Source organism: Durotheca rogersii, assembly GCF_024521655.1.
Source record: "Durotheca rogersii strain YMJ 92031201 chromosome Unknown GGS23scaffold_1, whole genome shotgun sequence".
NCBI lineage: Eukaryota > Fungi > Ascomycota > Sordariomycetes > Xylariales > Xylariaceae > Durotheca > Durotheca rogersii.
Genome location: NW_026251232.1, coordinates 1,836,247 through 1,859,474, shown reverse-complemented (window position 1 = coordinate 1,859,474; position 23,228 = coordinate 1,836,247). Strand labels below are relative to the sequence as shown.

The 23,228-nt window shown below is 56.0% G+C and overlaps 6 protein-coding genes across 6 annotated transcripts; 4 read left to right on the top strand and 2 right to left on the bottom strand.

The window, feature by feature from the left end:
• Positions 1-282: 282 nt before the first annotated feature.
• Positions 283-2,215, bottom strand: GGS23DRAFT_24248 (cyclin-like protein). The gene is made up of 3 exons (XM_051512182.1): positions 1,669-2,215; positions 1,390-1,597; positions 283-1,329 (listed from the first exon to the last, which is right to left on the bottom strand). Exons 1-3 carry the CDS (start codon positions 1,884-1,886, stop codon positions 457-459), a joined length of 1,299 nt encoding a protein of 432 aa, XP_051377058.1. The 5' UTR covers positions 1,887-2,215; the 3' UTR covers positions 283-456.
• Positions 2,216-2,930: 715 nt separating this feature from the next.
• On the top strand, positions 2,931-4,404 carry GGS23DRAFT_545030 (alpha/beta-hydrolase). The gene has a single exon (XM_051514957.1). It carries the CDS (start codon positions 3,313-3,315, stop codon positions 4,303-4,305), a length of 993 nt encoding a protein of 330 aa, XP_051377057.1. The 5' UTR covers positions 2,931-3,312; the 3' UTR covers positions 4,306-4,404.
• GGS23DRAFT_545028 (ribosomal protein L1) lies at positions 4,405-5,845 on the bottom strand. Its single transcript, XM_051514956.1, has 2 exons — positions 5,704-5,845; positions 4,405-5,638 (listed from the first exon to the last, which is right to left on the bottom strand). Exons 1-2 carry the CDS (start codon positions 5,764-5,766, stop codon positions 4,541-4,543), a joined length of 1,161 nt encoding a protein of 386 aa, XP_051377056.1. The 5' UTR covers positions 5,767-5,845; the 3' UTR covers positions 4,405-4,540.
• Positions 5,846-13,244: 7,399 nt separating this feature from the next.
• GGS23DRAFT_602156 (uncharacterized protein) lies at positions 13,245-15,326 on the top strand (the record flags this gene model as incomplete). The annotated part of the gene is made up of 2 exons (XM_051519288.1): positions 13,245-13,651; positions 13,706-15,326. 2 exons carry the CDS (start codon positions 13,245-13,247, stop codon positions 15,324-15,326), a joined length of 2,028 nt encoding a protein of 675 aa, XP_051377055.1.
• Positions 15,327-17,854: 2,528 nt separating this feature from the next.
• Positions 17,855-20,116, top strand: GGS23DRAFT_545017 (uncharacterized protein). Its single transcript, XM_051514955.1, has one exon. The coding sequence runs from the start codon at positions 18,541-18,543 to the stop codon at positions 20,083-20,085; it is 1,545 nt and encodes a 514-aa protein (XP_051377054.1). The 5' UTR covers positions 17,855-18,540; the 3' UTR covers positions 20,086-20,116.
• Positions 20,117-21,607: 1,491 nt separating this feature from the next.
• Positions 21,608-22,162, top strand: GGS23DRAFT_592122 (uncharacterized protein; the record flags this gene model as incomplete). The annotated part of the gene is made up of 2 exons (XM_051517838.1): positions 21,608-21,763; positions 22,061-22,162. 2 exons carry the CDS (start codon positions 21,608-21,610, stop codon positions 22,160-22,162), a joined length of 258 nt encoding a protein of 85 aa, XP_051377053.1.
• Positions 22,163-23,228: the final 1,066 nt, after the last annotated feature.

The following is a 23,228-nucleotide window of genomic DNA, read 5'->3' as shown; positions in this document are numbered from 1 at the left end:
TGAGACCCGTAAGATTGCGATCTGAAAATGCATTTCCATCCCGGTTTGCCTCACCGGTCGTCATCATGGCGGACAGGGAGCCAGGGTATATGCACTGTCCCGATATCATCGCCGTTGGAGATGACTTGTCAGACCTTGATACATTGGGTAGTACGCTCCTGTATCTAGGTCTCCCATCATATCAGCCGTCGGCGCGTGGCTGAACCAATACTTTCTAAGTATCAATGATACCATTACTGCGCTTGGGGGTTTCTAAATCACACGCGTCCACCGAAAAAAAAAAAAAGATTGCCGCAAATACAATACAAAGGGGTATCATCCCGTACTCCGTGTCCGATGCAAATGGCGGCCTAGAGCTAGCAGGCCGCAAATCTTAATCTCCAAGCCTGATCGCCGTGTTGGCGGCCAGGGGGAAATAAACGAAGGTGACCGTCAAGACGTTGCTGTCACAAACGGTTAGTAGAACCCACCGCCGCGGCGGCGACGATCGTGGCGGTTACGTGGGTGCCATCCAGAGTCAAAACCCCCTCGGCCGTGGCCACCGCGTCCGTGTCCGTGGCGAGGCCCTCTGGGACCACGAGGTTCTTGACGTCGATCCTCACGCGGATCTGGAATCGGCTCCTCCACTTCTTCATCCCATTCCTCCCATTCGTCCTTGGTATATTCTTCATACGTTTGCTTCTCCCGAACGGCTTCTTCAGCGTCGAAGACGAAACGCGTCGTGCCACCCTCAGACACCTTGGGCCCGCGCTTAATGATACTCGTTCCGGTGGCAGAAGGGGTGCTCAGCGACACTGGCGAACCTGTCGAAGGGGTATGGGGTGGCATGCTAGCCTCGCACTCCTTGCACTGATCCAGATAGCGCAGAAGGCCGTTACGCTCGACATGCTGGTTGATCATGATCTGGGTATCGATGAAAACCTGCAGATCGAACATGGGCCCAATCTTGGTGGCTTTGTTGTGCTGCGTATAAAGATCAAGGAGGTCGAGCATCCCTTCAGCGACGCACTGCTCGTCCGAGTGCCAATCCACGGGATTCAAGGACCGGAATTTGTCCACAAACTGGTTGGTGATCAATGCGGTAAGTTGCGCGACCACGAAAGCGCAAGTAAACGTGGTGTGCTTCAAAGGCGCGTACGTCTTGTACATGTCGATAGACATCTTGTAGGCGGTGGTAAAGAAGGCAGTGGCTTCAGGTGAGCTTCCGACGACCTTCTTGACGATCTTGGCAAGGACCTTCTGGGGATAACGGATGCGGAAGTCGAAGTTGATGGCTTCGATAATGTATCGCTCAAGTCCAATGATCATCTTGTAAGGTTGGTCGAAGATCTGTGTCCTCATTTAGTATTCGACTGCGAAAGCGGGCCGGGCGAAGGAGAGCGAACTGACCTTATCATCTTGGGTGGTCTGGTGATCCGGATTTTTGAGGTTGTGGTGAGCGCACAAAATCTCGCGCGACTTCTTAAGCGTATCCTCCACCTTACACGCCACGAATAGAGATGCCAAAGCTGCTTCGGTATAGCTGTAATCCGTAGTGGGATGATCCAGTCGGAAGCGGTGGTAGAAGGTGCATGCGGCATTGTAGGTCTTGACGGGCCTGAGGGCGGCAAACGATGAGCAGACGAGTCTTGCGAGTCGGAAGGCGAAACGGGAGGAGGAGAAACTTACAGGAGAAGGGCCTCCCGGGTAGACTCGATAACCTGGACACCTTGAAGGCGGTAGTTAGCCTCCTTTGCAGGGTCAAGTCGCTTTTCGGCAAATATGCGCCGGATGTTGGTCTCGAAGATATATTGACGGCCGGCTTTGATAGTTCCGAGATGAGGACCAACGAAGGCATTCATGCGAGCCTCCGTTGTGCCGTTTTTTGCCGCGTGGCTGGGCGCCATTGCGTCGCCGAGAGGTCCCTCTTGGGAATCGAACGAAGAGGTGCTCCGACGGGGGCAACCTGTGATGGGATGTAGGCCTCGAGATCCTCCAAGACACACGACCTAGTTTAACTAACAGCGGATTGAGCGGGGTGGTAGCTAATGCGTCCTCGTTGTTCTTCGGGCGACGTATCTCCTGGGTAGCTTCAAGTGGCGAGGCCGATACGATGTCGCTATGAATTTTCTCGTCCCGAAAAGTGAAGGAGCCTTTATTCGGCGGGCTGTTAGTAGACGGGAATCCGCCCACCACGGGCAGTGGGTCGGCGCTGGTAGGCGATAGGAGGATGCCAGAGAAGGAATTGAACAGGATGAATCTGGTCGCCGTAGGGCCGGACGTTCTCGAATTATCGGAGCTGCACGGGAAACTTGGAGCTGGCGGCCGTCACAGCTTGCTGGCTGTCGGCGGATGGAGGTGGGAGAGAGGGTGGAAGCTCCAGGCGCGCGCCTAGTTGACTGAAATTTGAGACAGGCCAGAGCTCCAGATAACAGGACCCTTAGGTAAGCGTCCGACTGCTGGGCGCATGGTTAATCCGCTCCGGCTGGCCTGGACAGATGGAATTTGGGAGGCGCGAGAGGGGCAGATGCAGGTGCACAAGTTGTACTGCCTCCCCAGCAGCAGCTAGCGGCAGAACAGTCGAGCCCACCTCAGGGTCCACCTCCATCTGGTGCAGGGGATGGCGCTGCAAGAAACACCATACCGAGGCGTTTGTGTCGAACAGCAGTAGCCAGACGAGGCAAGGGTGAAAAAGCAGGAGGGGGGAACGCAGAGCGAAAGGTGCAGAGGTTCAAAGGCGAGAAAGAAAGGGGTGAGAATGAAAACTAGATACATAGGTAGAGCAGGCCGTCGCTGTGGCCCACGAAGCTATCGTCAGTCTCGACGTACCACGCAAGAGGGACGAGGCCAGGAGGGTTACATCTTGTAATTCTATAATTATCCTCCAGATAGGATAATTCTCGTAAGAACATATATAGTGGGTTGCATGCCGCCTCCGACGAGGCCGCAGCCAATCAAACACTCCCGCCTGCGACAGGACCGCCAATGTTCATCTCGTGATTTTGCATGTACCTCCGTAGCTTATCTAATCGGCCTCGTTACTTACATCAGGCGCCTCTCCTTGCCTCCAACACGGTCACCCTCTCTTCTCCGTCGCACCTCTCCCTCTTCCAAGGGTACCTCACCAGATCATCATTAACTCTAGGCTCCCCTGCCATCAGCCCACTTATCAACTTATGTCTACATTCATGTGATAAGAAAAGACAAACCCAAAGGAAATTAGGAGGAAGAAGAATAAGAACTTGAAAGCTTCCCCAGTGACGTAGAAGTACCTATAGTGCCTCGCTCGCTACGGCGTCGAAACCCATCCCCAAGAGACACACGCCCGCGAAGATGGCCCGATTCCAGACCCTACCCATCCTCCTCGCCCTCGCCTCCGCCCTGCGCTCCGCCCTCGCCCACCCTGCCAAGACGCAGGGCGGCCCGGATGACAGCGACAACGACGACACGCCCCTGCCGGTCGTGATCTGGCACGGCCTCGGCGACACCTTCTCGGCCGAGGGCCTGCAGTCGGTCGGCGCGCTGGTCGAGAAGACGAACCCGGGCACGTTCGTGTACTACGTGCGGCTGGACGAGAACCCGTCGAACGACCGGACGGCGACCTTCTACGGCGACGTGAACGCGCAGGTGGCCAAGGTGTGCGCGGACCTCGCCGGGCACCCGATCCTGTCGACCGCGCCGGCCGTCGACGCGCTCGGCTTCAGCCAGGGCGGGCAGTTCCTGCGCGCGTACGTGGAGCGCTGCAGCGCGCCGCCCGTGCGCAACCTCGTCACCTTCGGCAGCCAGCACAACGGCATCGTCGACTACCGCGCCTGCTCCCCCGCCGACTGGCTCTGCAAGGGCGCCATGGCCATGCTCCACACCAACACCTTCAGCGACCTCGTCCAGTCCCGCCTCGTCCCCGCCCAGTACTTCCGCGACCCCCGCGACCTCGACCGCTACCTCGACCGCTCCAACTTCCTCGCCGACATCAACAACGAGCGCCCCGACAAGAACAGCACCTACGCCGAGAACATCTCCCGCCTCTCCAACCTCGTCATGTACCTCTTCGGCGACGACACCACCGTCATCCCCAAGGAGACCGGCTGGTTCGAGGAGGTCAACGGCACCGAGGTCACCCCGCTCCGCGCCCGCCGCATGTACCTCGAGGACTGGCTCGGCCTCCGCGCCCTCGACCGCAAGGGCGGCCTCACGTTCCGGACCGTCCCCGGAAATCACATGCAGATCGCCGACGAGGAACTGGAGAGGGTATTCAGCGAATTCTTCGGGCCCGCAAATAAGAGGTTTGCGTCCGGCGATGGGTACGTGGCTTCGGATGAGTTGTAGGATTGGCCGTCGACGCCGGTGTATAAATAAAAGAGAAGCGGGCGTTCGAGCTAAGGCATAATGAGGGTTTCAACGTTATAGTAATTTTTCAACTGAATATACCTCTTTTTAAAGTCGATCCTTGTTCTTGCCGTACGCCGTGATAAAAATTGTTCTACCTATGCGAGGTGAATCTGAATGAACCCGCATGCTTTTTCTTTTATGCCTATACACAGTTCATCTACATTGAGACCCCCTAGACTTCCAGCGCCTTCTTCGCCGCCTTCTTCTGCTTCTGCAACGCTGCCTTCCGGGCCGCGACCTCCTTCTCGAGCAAGGCGTCGTCGCTCTCGGGGAGCGTTGCGGGCTTAGCCTTCTTCGCCTTCTTGGCCTTCTTCGCTGGGGGCGCGGCCTCTTCGGCCTGTCGTCCCTCGAGGGACTTGCGCTTCTTCCCGACGTTTGCCTTCTCGACGGGGAGGGTGGCCCCAGCCTCGAGGGAACTGTCGGGCACGATGTCCTTCTGGTCGAGCCAGAGCTCGTCGGTAAGCCAGATCGGCAGGGCCGCCGTTTTGGGCCCCTTAAGGTAGATGCTCTTGATGTTCTTCCACTTCCCCGGGATAAACTTGTCGATCAGGTCTCTAGCCACGACCTCGACGTTCTCGGCGATATTCTCGGCGGACCAGCCAGCATGGCCGACGCGGACGGCCGTGTTCACCGTAGGCGAGAGGTGGACCAGCGCAGCGCCGACTGCCCTCTCGATCTCAGAGGCCAATTGCACCGGTGTGCAGGCATTGACGGTGTCGGCGTCCTTGACACGCTTGACTCTCTTCCCCTCGCTCTTCGGTATGCGAGCTTGGATCTCGACCGGGATCGGCCGCTTGGCGGTGCTCCGGTGGAACGTCTTCCCTAAGATCCCAGGCAGCCTGTTGATTATTCTGGTGTCGCCGAGGAAGATATCGTGTTCCGAGTACAGTTTCCGCTGAGCCTCGAAGATCTTGAACTTGGCCTTGAGCTTGGAAACGTCGATAACCCTCGTGATGCGCTTGCGCCATTCGGCAGGAAACTCGGTAGAGGCGACGAGGTTTTTGTACGCACGCTGGGGGTCGGCGGTTATCAAACAGATTCGCATCTCGGGGTCGGTGTTCAGAGGGTGAGGGAGCGGAATCTTGCGAGGCTTGAGGCTTCGAGAATCGGCGATGTGTCGTTTGGTGGTGACAGTAAGGATGATAGGAATCTCGTTGCTACCATCCTCATCGTCAGACCCCGCTAGGAGATCCCTCTTCTCGGAATTGGCAGCCTTCTCTTTCGAGGCCTTCTTCATATGCGCCAGCAGCGCCTTGGAAGCCTTGAGGATCTGGAAGCGACCAGGCCAGTTAGAAGACAGTAAAGCTAGCAGGCGAGACTGAAGAGAATACTCGCCTGATTGGGATCTACCAGAGGAGCGGCAGAGTCTGCCCGAGTAACCGCCTTTGAGGAGGCCATCTTGCACACAGTATTAACTTGCGATATGGTAGATCGGGTTCTTTTTTTTAGTCTTGCGTAGTCGAGCTGTAATCAAATCAGAAGTTGAGACTTCGCGTGGGGCAGAGTTTTCCCTCGTAGTGGCACCCAAATACAGGTACGTACCGGAAGCTTATGTAACAGAGCAAGGGAGGTTTGCGGTGCATTATGTAATCGCTCTCTCAAGCAATCACAATCTAGGTATATGTACAGGGGCAAAGTGTTTAGATTCAAGCCAACTGGAGAAGACAATATCTACGGGACAAGGAAGGACAGTAACAAAAATGAAATAAAATACAAGACGTAAATGCAGAATGAGAATATGATATGAGAAGCAATCGACAGCTACACCTACTCGCCGTCTTGTGCGCGGTTAGAATTCCGCCTACCATACCTATCTAGGTACCTGGTAGTTTAACCGTGAGTCCTCCATCTACCTCATTTCTTACGGCCCAGTAATGGAGCCGCGGCAAATGGCCGAAACATTCACAGATCTACCTACAGCTTAGCCCAGTCTTTGGAAATAAAACAGAGATTTAACGTCGAGGGGATGTGGTTCGAAAAGAAATCAGGCAAGCTCTCTTACACCGAGTCGTGAGCAGGTACCTATACCCGCGCGGCTTACAGTAGCGAAGACATCTATTGGCCGCGTCGCGCTCAAGAGCTGGACCCTAGAATTGTTATAGCTACGAGCGGACCTTACTATCTACTGACGTAGTCTAATACTCACTTGTGTCATTCTCTAAAATCCCCTCTCTCCCACACATGCCCTGCATTCGGCTTCTTCAAGCCTCAAGCTCCTCCTGTGACTTGCAATCGTCTCCTCAGAGCCTAAAGTTCACTTACTTCCAGGTAACTCCCCGTCCAGGCCCGTATCGTCTCCGTGAAAGGGCAATGTTGTTACCATACGTGACATTCGTTCCCCCCAGCACCACCTGACTTAGGTAACTAGATAGGTAGGTATTACGTCCCTCGGTCAGGCTGGGCTTAAATACCAACAACTAGAGGTAGGTAGGTGACTCAGAGTAGTACACTTATTACCTATCCCGCAAACTTCCTGTGGCAAGCCCTCCTAGGTATCCGACACCCGAGACAGACGACTTGCCTGCGTACTCGCTCGGGAGCGGGAAGCTCCATAGGTCAGTAGACCAAATCCACAGGTAGGTACCCGTCGCGGTTGGGGATCCACGCGCTCCCGTCTAACCATCTCTAGAGCTTCACCTGGCATCGTTGACAAATACCTAGCGGGGCAACGCCCATCTCGATGATCTATCTCTTTGATCGTCGTCGCAGCGGGTCAAACCCGATCGTCGTCTCTATCGGCCGAGTCTGCTCGGTGCCGGCCGATCGAACGGGGGTGGCAGGGGGGGGAGTAAACACTCGGACCCCCGAGCTATCTTTATTACCTGCTCCCTCGATCCCTCCCAGGGCCGAAACACGCCAAGCACGCTCGTGACGGTGAGGACGCGCTCCTCCCTCGTAGCCCAACGAAACGTTTCGACCTGTCATCCGGGTCCCCCCTAATGGCGCAGCGTGGCAGGGCAAACGAGAGCGGAAGAGAGAGAAGAAGAAGAAAGGAAAAGATCATCCTACCACCCCCAAGTTTTTTGAGTTTTGTTTTCCCCAACGCGAAATCACGTTGTCCGCGGATATGGCCGTGGAGCCCTTCTGCAGGTCTTCCAAATCATTATCGACGCCGCCGGCACCGCCACCAATACCACCGCTCCGCGCCCCTGTCGAGACCCAGAGAGATCCTACGCGCGCCCGCGTCGCCTTTTCCGAGCACCCCCAGCTTCGCCGCTCGGGACGCCGTCGAGCCGGGGGCCAAGGCGCGCGCAGCGTAGAGTAGGGGACCAGAGAGAGCGAGGGGGGTGTGGGCGAGGAATATGCAGGTACCGGTGTTAAGCGATGTGCGGTAGATAGGGTAGGTATGCAGACATGAACGTGTGCGAGCATGTGCGGAGCCGGGACTCGACAGACGCCGTTAGGTATATGAAATCACTTCGCGTCTACCTAATATCACATCGTGGTGGCCTACCTGAGGCCGGCATTACGTAGGTGGAATCTCGTGTCAGGCACACACGGCAGAGCGAGAGAATCCGTTGGTCCCGTCCCTGCCAAGCGGCATTTGGAATTCTGAAGCTGCAGACTGCAGACTGCACCATGTGCATGCCGTAGTGACACAGCCGACCCGAGCGCGCCCCCGCCGTCGAGGCGTCGGTGTGGTGGCAGCAGCAGCGGCGGCGACCACGACGGTAGCGGATCCAGGTTTCGTCGACTTGATTGATGATCTGCGCAGCTGCAGGTTCTCGGTCGGTCGGACAGGCGCCCATCACACCCACTCGAGGCCGGGGGAGGCGGGGATGGTATGGATGGGTGGACGGGTGGGTGAGTAGGTGGGAAAGGGGAGGAGGGGCGGGGATAACCCACACACGTATCTACATACATAATACATGGCATTGACATTATTGACTCACATATTTGCCGAGCTACTTGCCTTATCGACGCTCGCGGCTCTCCAACATAAGTAGATGGCGTATGACGGAGATGGGGATACCGTCGACGGTCGAAGGGGGGTGAGGTAGGGAAGCCATTGCTACCACGGCAGTATGGAGATGCCCGATGTGGCATCCGCACAAGCTGTCACGAGCATACGTATATAATTGCCTATATATTGAATGACACGTATTGGCATTGAGGAATGTATCCCCGGAGGACAGGTGACGACGTGAGAAAAGATGGGACGAACAAAAAAATGGCTCTCTGAAAACAGGGGTAGAGAGAGGAGGGAGGCATCGAGAGTGGAGGGATCGGTATGCGTTGGCGTCAAGGCGATTAATTTCTAGACAATCGGAAAATTACCAGGGCACTGGGGTCGGCGAGCCCAGCTCGAGAAGGCATCCTTGCCTCTCTGCTCGTCTATCATCTACCGTGCCGATATCTTCATTGCCTTGTCCCTCGGCCAGATTTGACCCCCCCTTCCCCCCTTTTCCCACCTTCGCTTCCCTACCCCCCAGAGCCACAGACGAAGCACGCACAGACTCACCCACCTGCTCACTCCCACACCCCCCTCTCCCGCCGCCTATACCTTCGCCCAGTGTGCGAGAGGTGCTGCCGGCCTACGCAGGCACGCCGTACGGCAGCATCACCGTCCTGCCGGAAGAGGCAAGGTGAGCAAGCGGGTAGGCGGTGGTATAAGCCGAACCAGGCTACCTACCACACGGCCAACCTACTCACACGCACGCACACGTACCTACACATCCTCCATACCTACATGTTCGTACATACGCCTACATTATACATCGAGATCATGCGCAGGCAACCTGGCGCGTGGGCAGTGCGCCCTATACACACCACCCAGAATTACGTACACACCTACTGCTCCTACGAGGAGGAGGTAGGCACCCATACGCGATAGGCGAGTTAATAGTAGCCGCCGAGGAGGGGCCCGGCGAACTGGAAGAGAGCCAGGCGAGGCGAAGCGAGGCAGCAGCGCGTGAGGGAGCGATCCGAGACTCGTGTGCGTCGCAGCAGCAGCGGCCAGGTGCTTAGGTCGCAGTCGACGATCGATCACGTAGCAGGCGGCCCATCTTGAAAGGGGAAGGGGGTTGCCCGAACGAGCGAACACGGGAAAGGAAAAGAGAGGAGGGACAAGGGGCGAGGGATGGCATGGCATTACTAAGGTAGGCAGGCGTCACATATGGAATTTCCCCTCCCTCGTCGACGAGAGCCATGTGACATGGGTGGGAGAGGGGAGTGAGAGGTTCTACGGTCTCTCTCTCTCGGCGACGCCGGTCGAGGGGGGGGGGGGCGAGAGAGTGTGCAGATGGTTTTTTTTTTCTTTGATGGGAGGTAGGTACCGTATGTACGTGCATGGCGTCGCAGACGACGCGACGACCGCGCTACCAGTAGGCAGGCCAATGCAGGTACGGAGAGGCGATGGTGGGAATAGAGGTGCAGTCACCCTTCCTCTGGCAGCAGTTGGCGTAACCGCGCGGCGATACCGGGTTGGCACGGGGGAGAGGAGGAAGAGGAGGAGGAGGCCCGGCCGGCTCGGGCAGGCCTGCTTCGAGGTTTACTTACCCTGACCTTACTTAACTGCCCTACCTACATACACACCTACCTTACCTAGCAACCTTAGCTGTTCCCATGGGGACAAGCGCGTATACCGCGAAGGGAAAGGAGGTGGACGACGACGCAGCTCCCACGGCATCTACCGCGGAATATGTTGGGGCGGATCAGGAGGAGGAAGAGTAAGAGGAGAGCATGGCCCTGCAGGTACCGGAGCTGGGGCTGGAGCTCGACCTGGAACTGGAACGGAACTGGAACTGGGGGCGAGACGCTATAAGAGCAGGAGAGAGAGAGAGAGATGCGAATCCCCTTTCGTCCCATGATGTTGCGTGTGTCATCGAATTCGGATTTGGGTAGGAATCTGTGTCGGGATCCTTCAACCTAGGTTATTTCCCGATTCTGCCATCGGACCAGGTGTACGCGGACCTCGGTATACATGGATATGTGCATATAACTATCTATATTTCGGGTATATATATATATATATATATAGATATATCGGGTCTGCGTATTAGTCCATTTCTACGTGTACTTACTACACGTATACCTACTTGGAAAAGCTAGAGAGTCTCGATATCCGTACAGATAGATATAAACATATCTAAATATATAGACATGAGCATATAAATACGGCTAGATGCTCTATCTATACACATACGTACGCATACGTGTTACGTCGTTGCTGGCTGTCAGATGCTAGGCGTCCCCGTGATGCTCCTTTCTCCCTCACCACTGCTCTGCTACTCATCCACCCCTTACCGCATTACCGACAGACATATTATAGTGCAAATGCAGCCAGGCGTAATTATATAATCACGCCACGGACCTGGGTATTATATAAATACCGCGCACAGCGGGAGATTGGACGCGATACGACACCCGATACTATCTGGGAGTTCTAAATAAGGGCAACCCTCTGGCGGATGGATCGGGGCTAGCGCGTCTATTCACGGTTGCAGCGGCGGCGCAGGATGCTTGTCTCGTCTGGTCTCGTCTGGTCTTATCGCTTACCTATTATTAATAACTCAAGCCCCAGCGGTTTTTGTTCCCTCGACACGAATACAGCAAAAAGAAAAACAACAACAAATTCCTCACGATAGCATGTTGCATCAGCCCATTAGCCCGCTGCTGGCCGCGTAGAGTCTGGCACAAGTAGGAACAGGTTTAGCCTCCCCGCGCTAGGACCTGGGCTAGGTTGTTCGATCGAGAGACAGCGAAAGGGAGAATTACATACTCCGTGGTAGAGAGCGACAGAACGTAACCACATCCGTATTTTGGGGGAATGAGGGGAGGGGGGGGGGGGGTGCTTGTTGATAACAAGTCTCAGAATCGTTTGGTGATGGATCCCCGACCTTAGCACGGCGCTTCTATTGAGCGTTCGTCTGTCAGCTATACACAGTTAGGAAGAGATCTGCGGAGTGTCCGATCTCGAACAGACAGTAGCTGAATACCGTGCGTCAGCGACGAAGACCAACCCCCCCCCCCCCTCCGAGTCGACGACGAGAAGACAAGCCCGGCAAACCCTTAGGGCCTGTCAATCCTTTGCCGAACCCGAGCGCCATCGACGCGCGCTTGTTCAAGCCGGACTTACTTAGTCCGCCGTCGGTATGCATGTAGGTATGCTGCGCTGCCTTGACCACGATGGGGCCCGATCCTGACTATGGACGTATGTAGCTAGGCCGGGTCGCCAGAAGGTGGGATGAACAAGAGTCTCGGAGTCGCCAGCCGAAGGAGGCGGCTCGCTCGGCGCGGTCTGAAAGAGATGAATAGCGACGATCTGGTTGTGCCAGAGAATGCTAACCGCCCTGCCTGGTCCGCATTCCTTCTGCGACGGTCTAGCGGGAATGCCAAATACTGCCTGCTCTGCGCCTATGTCTGTAGCGTTTTGCCTTCCTTTGCCCAGCCGCCACGACCGGGAGGAGGAAGAAAACAGGTATGTGCTATATGAGTATACATAAATGAACTATGGATGTAGGTAGTATATGGAGCCGGTCCAAGAGATACAGAATCCTCACTTCACCTGCCTGCGTGCATACCTCATAACCTACCTACTATAGATGTCTGCATGTAGATGTGTATGCACGACTACGCTGCGATACGACCCTATGCTTAATGGTCCTGGTCTGGTGGATGCTCGCCGGCCGTCTGATTGGCACAAGACACCTTTAAGCTTGGAGGGGAGAGAGGAGAGACAGCTCGTTACATGCAAGCTTGTCCGGACAAACGCCAAGCAAGGGCGGAAGCAGGAGGAGGAGGAGAAACAGCAGGAGGAAGAGGAGGAGGAGGCGGTCTGTTGAGAGGTGCGCCATCAGCGCTCCGTGTTTCTTCTTACCCCATCCGTCCTCTCTCACAGCCAAAGTCGGCTACCTACCTGCCTACCTACCTATGCGTATACATATATACCCAGCAGAGGAGGAGGAGAGGGTCCTAGGAGAGCCCGGGATGTTTCGATAAGTGCACACGAGTTTCTGTAGGAAGAGGCTGCAGTACATGTACGTGTGAGGTGGGTGGGGGAGGGGAAGGGGAGGGGGGTTAGTTTGGCGGCGCTGCAGCAAGGGCCCGTGACAGAAAGGGAGATTGCCAGTACTGGGGTCTTCCATGCTCACCTGGGGTGAAATTTCTCGATGAAAGAGAACCTCTCGGTCTCATCTATGTATGTACGTACGTAGATCGGCCAGCTCAGCGCATACGCACATGCGACATGTAGGTATGTATGTGTGTGGATTGTACGACTCCACACAGTCCTGTGCATTGCGCTTCCGTGGATGCTGAGCGGCCGTCACGGATCGTCTACCCATCGTCTACGTGTAGAGATGATCGGTGCGGAAACATGGTTTCTAACGTCTCCACGAGGGTGTGGGCTAGCCGCTACGAGCTTCCACTTTTGAACTTGAGTGTATATCGGTATATCTGGTGTGGGAGTATGCATGTAAGTTTGTGTGTGTGTGTCTCTCTCTCTGCGTATGCATGTATATGTATATACATACTTGATCCTCAGGCTGGTTCGTATGGCCCCCCCGTGGTAATCTTAACCCCCATCAGGTAAAGGAGGGTAAGAAGCCCCATGTCGGTTCTGGACTTGCTTGGGTGCGCTGGTGACGACACTGTAGCTCTTTTGGTTTATTATAGGTTTCGTCCGCCTGCTCGATCCAGACTTTTCGGGCGAAAGCAAAGCAGTCCTACCCTCCCCTACCTGCCTGCTGTGACCGCTTACTGCCATCCATCCCCGAGCACAGGATATATGTGGACGAGACCGCACCCTCTTGGGGGATATGCCTGATATCTGTGGGTGGTCGCGACTTAACACCACCACCATGGAGTCGCTGTGGGTGCCTTCGCCTCAAGACTACTCGGGACGTCCTTTTCGGGCGTCCGAGACGCTAAGCTGGATGATCGAGAGGTCCATCACAACCGACTGCATCACACTCGGCAATTCGATCGCCAAGGCTAATCTCATACTTTCTGGATTTGTCCGTGACATTCGCGAGGCTCGTTCGGACGTCGACGCCGTCTCGCGTGAGCTATACTCGCTACAAAGCGTTCTAGACCTCCTGAGAGAGGACGCCGGCCTATTCCCTCTCGAGTTGGCAGAGCGCATTCCTGCTGTACTCGAGCATTGCTCCGGCTTGGTGAACCAGCTAGATGTGGGCATATCTTCGCTTAGCAGTAGCGATCTGCTGAAGGAGGACAAGCGATCCCAGTGGCTGTCGATAGGCAGAAGAGAGATTTCCAAGTTCAAGACAGCCTTAGAAGCGCACAAGGGCATCATAGGGCTGGCATTAGACTTGGTCGGAGCGTATGTATTACCATGACCAACGGCCAGGTGAGTGTGACTAACACGGACCGACAGGACGACGATACGAGATGCTACATCACATGTAGTGCCTCGTAAGCGAGAGACGATACAGAGGCGTCAGAATAGCGTTGACATCGTGGAAGATGTGTCCCGAGTGCTGGTGGAGATGGACCGGCTTCGGCTGCGCTTGCCAGGGGAATTCGAAAAGAAGGAAACGGAATTCACCCTTTACGATTATATGGCCTGCCTTGTGTCCTACGCCGAGCGCATTATCAGTATCAAGGAAAGCGAGCACGAGGCTCGGCAGCGTGGTGCGATTCACCAAGGTGCCCGGCGAAGTATCGATCAGGGCGCGTTCGTGGGAGAAGACGAGCTATTCGGAGCATACGTTGGCGACAAACCGGATAGCGCGATTGATGTCAGCGACGAGCCCATATACAAGACGATCAGGGACGCGATGAGGACAGACGATGATAGTTCGTTAGAGGAAAGCATATCGGAAGAGAGCATACCGGAGGAGAGGATACCGACCATCGAGGAGTTGATGGCCACTTTCGACGGCATCCCTAGTCGAGCACCGACGCCGCCGCCAAAGGATGCCAAGAGACTCGAGACTGCTCGGAGTTACATGGTCCCACCATTTGAGGCGGTACCGGACTCCCCGACTGTCCCGTATGGCGTCGTCGCCGAGACCGGCTCCCCGTACCAGCGAACGGAATCACCGTCTTCTTTCACGAGGGGCGCCAAGGGTCTCGGGAAACTTCTCGCGCCCATCAAGAACGCAATCTCAGACAACCGGCCCCAGACGCGGTCGACGAGCTCGTCGGCGGAGGCGGATTCGCCGACCGTACCGCCGATGATCCAGGCGAGCCTGGTAAGGAGAAGCAGCCACCGGCTCTCCGTGTCCTTCAAGAGACTGCCGCTCTGGAGTCCAGATTTGATCGTTGGCGAGCTCGACGGCCCTCAGTCGAAGCCCAACCCGATCTTCGGCGTTCCACTGCAGAAGAGTATGCAGGTGGCTAAGGGGAGCTCGAAAACGCACCACACCGGTAACGGGGGCTCATCGCGGCGAGACTTCCCGCTCTGCATGCAAAAGTGCTGCTTCTTCGTTAAGAACGAGGGGGTCGAGGCGCCGGACATCTTCGCGGAACCGGGCGACGGGTACCGGGTGCAGAAGTTGAAGGAGTTGTTCAGCGCCGCGCCCACGTTTGGCGAAGATATCGACTGGAAGGACTTTAGCGTCTACGACGCGGCGGACCTCATGCTTCTCTTCCTGTCGGAGCTGCCGAAGCCGCTGGTCCCCGAGCCGCTGGCGAAGCGGTGGATCTCGCTGTCGCGGCAGTTGACGCTCGGCGGCTCGCACGGCACCCGGCTCGACCAGTGCATCGACTTCTGGGAGGAGGCGCTGGGCGGTCTGCGCGGCCCCGACCGCAGCCTGTTCAAGCTGCTGCTCAACCTGTGGGCCGACATTGCCGTCGCCGAGGACAAGAACGACATGACCGCCGAGCGGCTCGCCGCCGCCGTCATCAAACCTCTCATGCAAATATCGTCGGGCAAGTACAAGACAGACTACATGCTATCACTCGCCTTCCTCATCCGCAAGAGGGTAGAGTACATCGACCTGCTGAAGAAGGATCAGAGCGACATCCGGCGGATCAGCCGGGCAGCGTGGTGATTAGAGGGAGTTGCGTTCACGTAAACAATGACAAAGTTCTCTTGCTGCCGAGGAGAGAAAGAAGAAGAAGAAAAAAAGGCACCGGAACTGAGCATTGTAGCCTGGACGAGGTCGAGGTGACTCTGGTGTCTGCCTTCTTCCCTCTCATTCCCCTTCGAAAAGTTGACATTAAGCGTTTCCGACAGACAGAAAGATACCCGGCACGCCCTAGGAAAGCGGCCTTTTCCTCCTTCGTTTTATTGATTCATTTCTTGTTATCTGGAGCTGTTCGGTTGCCTGGCCGCCCGACCCCTTATGTCTCTGGGCCCGTTACATAATGCATCCAGGAGAGTTGTCGAGCGATCTTGATTGTGGGCGGAGAAGCGGTGGGGGCAGCGTGCCCTCGGAGTTGCAAAGAGTGGAAGAGGTTGGGATGATGCACGAAGGGACGTGTGATGTCGACCACTTGCCTCATTTCACCCTAGCGAGCAGCATTGACCTCAGCCGGTGGCGACGAGGAGGCGGGTTTCCCATGAGCGGCTGGGTGTGTAACGGCGTTCCCGCGCCTATTTGGCGGATTTCAAACATGTTTGTCCATGATACCACGCAAGGCACGCCAGAATAATTCCTCTTTATGTATAGTTCTTCTAGTTTAAGCGGTGGTGGAGAGAGTGAAGTTGACGATGAGGGTTAAGGTTGGTATTGGTGTTAGTGTCGGCGGTAATATATACGGACGGTGACGGGCATTCTTGGGTAGTAGCATAGCGTTGCTTTTATACGTCTTTATTGTTGGAGAATTAATAAATCGATAATTGCCGACAGCTGACCTTACTAAAGCCTCTGTGAATCGGAGCCTCTCTTGTTCAAGATATCGTCGTCTCTCTATGCCCTGCTCAGCACGCGTCGTCAATGCACCCGCAAATCGTACGGTACCTGGCACAGTGCCCCTCGTAGACTCCGACCTTTACCCGTGCGGTCCTCTCGAGGCTGCCACAGCTGAGCTCAACGCTGCTTAACCGCCCGCCCGTGGAACGCGTAGGCAACTGGGCCACGAAGTAGGGTATCTGCCACCTCGACGTGCTGGCTGCACGCCGCTGCCGTCAGAGAGGAGGCGTAGCAGGAGTGGTAGCGTAGTGGCACTGATACGAGCGAGTAGTAGTACATGTCATATGGGGATGCCGTGCAAAAGTCTTGGCCTACGGATGGGAAGCGGATTATCGATGCCCGCACCGGACGGGGATGCACGTCATTCGAGACATGATCCATTCCTATGCGTCCAGGCAAGTCTAGTGTTCGTCGAGCGGTGAGGTCGTGGGAACTCGACGGCCAGACGGGCTTCTCTCGATGGTCATCGTATAAGCCCGGACGGGTGGAACGATATTGTGCTGTTTGCCTTACATGCACGGAGGTGGAGGAGAGGGATGGATGGATATGAGGGATGAAGGGATGGGTGTATGCGTCTGCGAGGAGGTAGGCAAGCTGCGGGACAAGATATGAGGCAGTGATTATGAGTGACCAGGTACGATTATTCAACTGGGTTAGTGCTCATAGTACCGTAGGCTCGGAGGTAGGTAGATAGGTAAGTAGCACCCGAGATAACTGCTATGTAGGTGGGTGGTACATAGGTATCTCCCTCCCTCTTCCATCCCGTAGGCATTCCTTGCCAAGTATTCGGGGGGTATTTGTAAGAGGCGCGTGTCGTGACGGCGAGACGAAGACGCGCCGCAGACATGGAACGAATGTGAATGGGGGGACAGCCTGTTGCTTATGCTCGTCCCGATGTAGGCTGATGGGTATGGGTTTATGAGCAGACGTGCCAAACATAACTAGCCTAAGGTACATATAACGCCTGCCTACCGTACGTACTTACCCAGGTAGGTACCTAAGTAAGCTACACGTCTATGCTATATCCCTACATGCCTATCTAGACCTCTCTCTATCTCGTATATAATCATGCCGACCTTATGTGTTCATATGATTCATATGTACGTAGGTATACTTATCTCCTTACGTATAATATAGATATATATACCTACCTCCTAATGTAAGTGTATGCATATGTATTTGGCACGTATGCATATAGAGGGACCGCGTCGTGCACCCTGCCGCCCACCGCGGACAATCAAGATGAGGTGGGCCTCCGCCAGGGCAGGGCAGCTAAATCCGACCTGGGCTGGGGATCAGTAAAACCCCCTACTGGACTCCGTACCTGGTATCTCCCTATTGATTGTGCCGCGTAGGTGTACTTCGTGGGTGCTTAGGCCACATAGACCCGCCCCGGCCCCAGCCACGAACCTCCCCCCTCTCCGCATGCCCGGCTATAAGGTACCAAATACCTAAGCCGGATCTCAGGAGGTCAGCGGTCCTGGAGCAGGTGCTACAGCCTACGGGTACCTGAAGGTCGCCCAAAACGGGTGTTTACCACAGGTACCTACAGGAGGTATGTACCTATGTGTAGACCTGCCTGATCTCAGGTACCCAGGTACATACTGTTCAACACGTACCGTTAGGTAGGCAACACCTACTAATAATAAATATAAGTACCTACCCATTTCGTGGAGGTACCTTTAATTGAAGCAGAACGTGCTATGCAGGTCTCTCCAGCCCATCACCAGACCGGCTGCCCCCTTCAGCAAACGACCCGGATGAAAGACCAAAAAGAATAAGAATAAAGACAAAAACGCCCAAAGCCGAATGGGAAATAATTAGCCACGAACAATCCGCATTGTCTCGTGGGAATAATTATATGCTAAAGACGCCGGACGTGTTTGCCCAGGTGCGCAGCCGGGCTCGCTTCGCCTAGGGGTACCTCCAACGTATCATGGTACTAGGGAGTTGTGAGCAAGTGGAGAGCGAGAGAGGGAGATTCCCAGCCAAAAATTTGAGCGTGTCTGGACGCGCATCGCGAATCCAGGGACCCGTTCCCAAGACGCGCGCAACAGAGGAACCCACACCCGTTGCAGGGCGTACGTGATACAGCCAAATTTCCCAAATCTCTCAAAACCGTTTTTTTCCCATTCTTCCTCCTTCCAGTCTCTCCTCTTTTCCCCAATTCCTTAATCCACTTCCTCTACTCTACTTGACTTCACCTCAATTGACTCCCCCCCCCCCCCTCCCCTTTCCCTTCTCTACCTTATAACCCCCTCCCCTCCTGTTAGCCCTCGACCGCCAGTCTGATACGGGTGGGTTCTTCTGCTATGTACGCTGGCCTCTCGTCGGCCTCGTCATCATCATCATGGCGTCCTCGCCTGTCAAGAACATCGATGGAGCCAGTGCAGAGGAACCTACTCTGCCTCCTGCCTCCTCTCTCTCCGGCACCGCGTCCATGAAGCGTCCTGCTCCCACTCTGCTCCCCCCGTTCGAGCCTCTCTCGTCCTCGCCGGGCTTCCCACGGCCGTCGAAGAGACAGGCTCGGGATAGGACTATCGGATCGAATGCTTTCCTCAAGTATCCTACGCCTATCCCGACCTCGAGCACCGGCATCCTGTCGTCCTCTCCCCCGCGCGTCCAGCCGTCGCTTGAGGGCCCGCAATCGGCCGTCTCAGAGAGGGCACCGCTCTCCGCCGTGCCTTCGGTCGAATTGAACGAGAACGGCGAGACGCTTCTCATGGGTCGGTCTACCAACTCGTCTCACTACCAATTATCTGCCAATCGCCACATCTCCCGTATTCACGTCAAAGCCCGGTACATCCCAGCCTCGACGCCTCTCGAGCCGAACAAGGTGGAGGTCCTATGTAACGGCTGGAATGGAGCAAAATTGCACTGTCAGGGGCGGACCTGGGAGCTGGCCAAGGGGGATTCGTTCGTGTCTGAGACTGAGAACGCTGACATAATGTTGGATGTGGAGGACGCGAGGGTGATGGTGCATTGGCCGAAGAGGGATCGGCGCGAGTCTATCGCGAACTTGTCTGACTCGTCGTGGGATGAGTCGCCGCGATCCCGGGGCCGGGCTAACGGGCCGGCATCGGACTTCCTGCAGTCGAGCCCCCTTCGACGCCAGACGCGTATACAGTCGCCCGAATCTCCCACCCCGGCTAACAACCGGCCCTCTAGCAATCTAGATGACCTGTTGCTAGCCAATGACACGAGCGAGCCGGTCCAGATTTACGAGGATGCAAGCGGGGACGAACACGAACATCTAAAGTCCACGCCGGCTGTAGATGTCTCGTTCGCCCAGACGGAAATCGCGAATAGTTTCTCGAGCGATCTGAGCGATCCCGATGATGATGATAACGACCCGGACGAGGAAAACGATCCCATCGTGCACTCATTTGGCCCCTTCGGAGCCAACCTCTCAAACCGGCTGGCGGCTTTCACGGCTGCGTCCCCGAAGCAGCCGCGGCATAAGCTGCTCGCTGACGTGTCGGCGAAGCCGCCGACGGGACAGGAGCCGGAAGAGAAGTTCCCGGACCACGTCGACGCGGATGCGGTCAGAAACCACGTCGTGAACCAGCTGGCGTTTTCCCGGCTGTCGTCCAACCCCTTGTCGGGAATCTTGAACAACCTCCCGGCGGAGGAGAAGAAGGACCTGACCAAGCCCACGCTGCGCAGAATCATCGAGACCACGCCTTGCATCGGCGTCATCGCCCGCCAGGGCAAGGATGCGGCGGGGCAGCCGCTCGAGAGCGAGTATTACTACATCTCCGAGCGCGACACGGACGAGTCGCGACGGGTCGCCGTGACGGACGGGCTGCGGAAACCCAGCCTGCGAGCGTGCAGGAAGCAGCACAAGGTATTTTCCCCCGTCCGAGAGTTGATGTCGGGGAACGTGGGGTGTTAACTGCGAGCAGCAATACTATTGGAAGCGACCGAAACCGTAGATCCCTCCCGCCTCCCCAACCGAGCAGCCGGCTGCCCACATTCGCATTCAACTGTTAATTCCCGCCCCCCCTTTAAACTTCGTTCGGAGTGGCTCTCTTTTCTTCTTCTCTTCATACAAAATGCGGACAAAAATACCCCCTTTTCCCTTATTCCCACCGCATTTCTGCATTTGGCAACTAGATGCGCATCGTTGCTGAGGCTCGTGCATAGCTGCCGGCGTTAGATGGTCATTCTATGTATAATTCTTGTGTTTATTTTATTTTTATTTTTTCCCTTTTCCTTTTCCCCAGGGGTGTTCATGGTGTCTCGACTCGGCTACTGAGGGGGCGTCATCATGAGATATCGTGTGAGAAAAGGGGAGCAAAGAGGGGCATAGGGATAGGGGACCTGCGTGCAAATGAGATGACTGATGCGACATCGCCCGCTACAAGACACGTTGATTGTCTAATGGCATACGGTATATGGAGAGACGGCGATGCGTGAGACTGACTGTATGAGATATAGATGCCGGGTTATGTAAGAGATAAATGCCAACGTTTTTTTTTTGACCTCCACACCGTCGTGGATAGGCCCGGTTAACCCTCGCTCGGACGATTGGAAGCGTGCCAAGAGCGGAATGTTTCCCTGAGTGATTCTCATTGGGTGCTCACCTGCCTCTGTTTGCCTATTCGGGTAGACTCGATGCCGCTGGAGACGGCATCCCCTCGGCGACTTACCCGGCCGGTCGGTGAGGGCGAGGCAGTATGGTGTTCGGCAACGATGGTATGGGGTGGATTTGCCGGCGAGGTTCGGGACCCAGGCTGGTCAGGTGAGCTCGCCCTGGTGATAAGGCCGATAAGACCCGATAGGGCTGATAAGCGACTCTTTGACTGGAGCTACCCCGCAATTTGAGTCGAACCCCCCCTTTCCGCCTCTTCCGCGCCACCACCGGCTCGTCGAGCTCGTGATCTGATTGGGTCTGGGCCTCGACGGCGCGTCCGGAACTGGTGATGGACACCTCTAGGTCGAATGCTTTGCGGCCGTCTAGACTCGTCCCAACACGAACCGAACGTTCTACAATCGAGTGGTTTCATGGCCGAGTCTTGTATTATAAAGGCCCGATAACTCTTCCCTACCTTCCTGCTTTCATCCTCTCTGTGTTGTATCAATCCTACATCGCTATTATTTACCATACGACTTTCGGGTCTATACTAGCTACCGCTTACCGCAGCTACACACTGCTACCAACACACCTAACCCATCAATCCATCAACTTTATTGGTCAATTTAGACCGGCATTCTACTACTATACTCGTCTGCTTACATCGATACGGAATACTACTACCCGCTGTACGTGGACAAGAAAGAGAGAATCACCATCAACTCACCACCACCACCACCACTACTACTACTATTACTATATCACTCGGGGTTATCACATCCACAGATCCCCGCCAAACAAAATATCGACAGAGACAGCCAGCTCCATGTCGATGTACAAAATGTCTCCTCAAGCGACCTTTCCGCTGCAGATCGACACGTCCGCTCCGCCGGTCACCGCGCCCTACGGCCCCGCGAGCCCCCAGCACGAGAAGGAGGCCATGCGCGCCATCCGCCGGACGAACAGCTGGACGCCGTCCTTCAAGCGACAACCCAGCGTAAGCGCCCTGCTCTTCTTCTCCCCGTCTCTTTCCTCCTCTTCTCCCTACCCCTACCCCATTCCTATCCTCCCCTCATTACCTCCCTCTCTCCCTCGCATGCCGCTTGGGCAAGTCTGCTGCCTATCCGTATCAGACTTGTCTCGAACTTTTTAATTGTCCTCCCCGCCGCCAGAATCAATTTAATCCCAAATAAGAATGCAATGCACAATTGTCTGGCTACAGCATCCGTGCAACCCCCAGCACGGCGAGACATCTGAGTCTAGATATGCTAACACGACCATCTCTCCCCCGCAGTACCATCAAGAAGACCAGAAGCACGCGCTGCAGATGCGCGGCGTGCGAGACGTGAAGGAGGGGCCCGGCTTCAGCGAGTGCACGAGCACCGCGGCCCGCTAAAAGCTGTCATCCGCGGCCTTCCCCCCCCGAGCGTTGCTCTCGAGCAACTAACTTGCAGTCTCTCGCTCAACTCTCTCCTCCCTTCACCTCTCGTATCTCGGTGGTTCTGGAGTTTTTGTGTTTCAGGGGAAAAAAAAGAAAAAAAAAACCTCGGGCCGTGGACTCGCGCGCTACTTCCTAGGCCCCATCCTCCTGTCCGCTTTATCCGCTAAAAAAACTAGGTGCCTATCGGAGCCGCCCACGTGCCTCGGCTCGCTCTCCACCTCCTCGGGCACCAACTCCCCCATATTCTCGAGGGGGGGAAAGAAAGGACGGGAGGAAGGGCGGGAGAAGCGGCATAGCCACGACACGGCTTATCTTACTGTTATTATTACCTATGATCATTATTATGATCTCGTTTTCCGGACTCGGCGTTAGGGCGGACTGGGATGACCCCCCTGGCCCGAGGACCTCGGGCACGCACATCCGGGGAAACCGGAAGGCAAGGAGGGGGGGAAAGGAAAACAAAAACAGGGTTCTCGGTTGGGTCGGCTCGTTGGTTTACGGAATGGAACGGAACGGCACGGACGGACGGCACGCACCGGGGCGTCATCGCCGTCACTAATGGATTCACCACCGTCGGCGCGCGGCGGGGAAACGCGACCTAGATTGCACGCAACCCACCGCCGCACACTCGTTCCCCCCCCCGCGTTCCTCGCGCCGCCACGGCGAACCCGAGGAGGCTCGGCGAGGGACCGCGGGAGGAGCGCGCAAGGGGGGGGAAGACACAATAACCCCCCAGGAAGGGAGACTGTATACCACGCATGATACCACACCACCAGCCTGCGCGCGCGCACACACAGCCACGCGTCCGTTAGGCAAGCCGGCCCGCTGAGGCCGTGCAGATAGTGCTGCATTCTACGTAATTTTGTACGTTATATATGTGTACGACGGGCGGGGAGGGAGCGGAGGGGAAAGACTGTGTAATACGCAATATTGAACGCGCCCTCGGAAACCCCTCCTTCTCTCCTCCTGCGGCCCCCAAATCGAAAAAGTCTGAATAGGGGGCTCCATCTGGACAATGACG

Bases quoted from the DNA above. Each gene is read 5' to 3' on its own strand.
- GGS23DRAFT_24248 (XM_051512182.1), bottom strand. From the start codon at position 1,886: ATGGCGCCCAGCCACGCGGCAAAAAACGGCACAACGGAGGCTCGCATG. The intron at 1,598-1,668 runs GTAAGTTTCTCC...TGCCGCCCTCAG, and splicing joins ACCCGGGAGGCCCTTCTCCT to GCCCGTCAAGACCTACAATG. The intron at 1,330-1,389 runs GTCAGTTCGCTC...ATGAGGACACAG, and splicing joins AGACCACCCAAGATGATAAG to ATCTTCGACCAACCTTACAA.
- GGS23DRAFT_545030 (XM_051514957.1), top strand. From the start codon at position 3,313: ATGGCCCGATTCCAGACCCTACCCATCCTCCTCGCCCTCGCCTCCGCC.
- GGS23DRAFT_545028 (XM_051514956.1), bottom strand. From the start codon at position 5,766: ATGGCCTCCTCAAAGGCGGTTACTCGGGCAGACTCTGCCGCTCCTCTG. The intron at 5,639-5,703 runs GCGAGTATTCTC...GGTCGCTTCCAG, and splicing joins CTCTGGTAGATCCCAATCAG to ATCCTCAAGGCTTCCAAGGC.
- GGS23DRAFT_545017 (XM_051514955.1), top strand. From the start codon at position 18,541: ATGGCGTCCTCGCCTGTCAAGAACATCGATGGAGCCAGTGCAGAGGAA.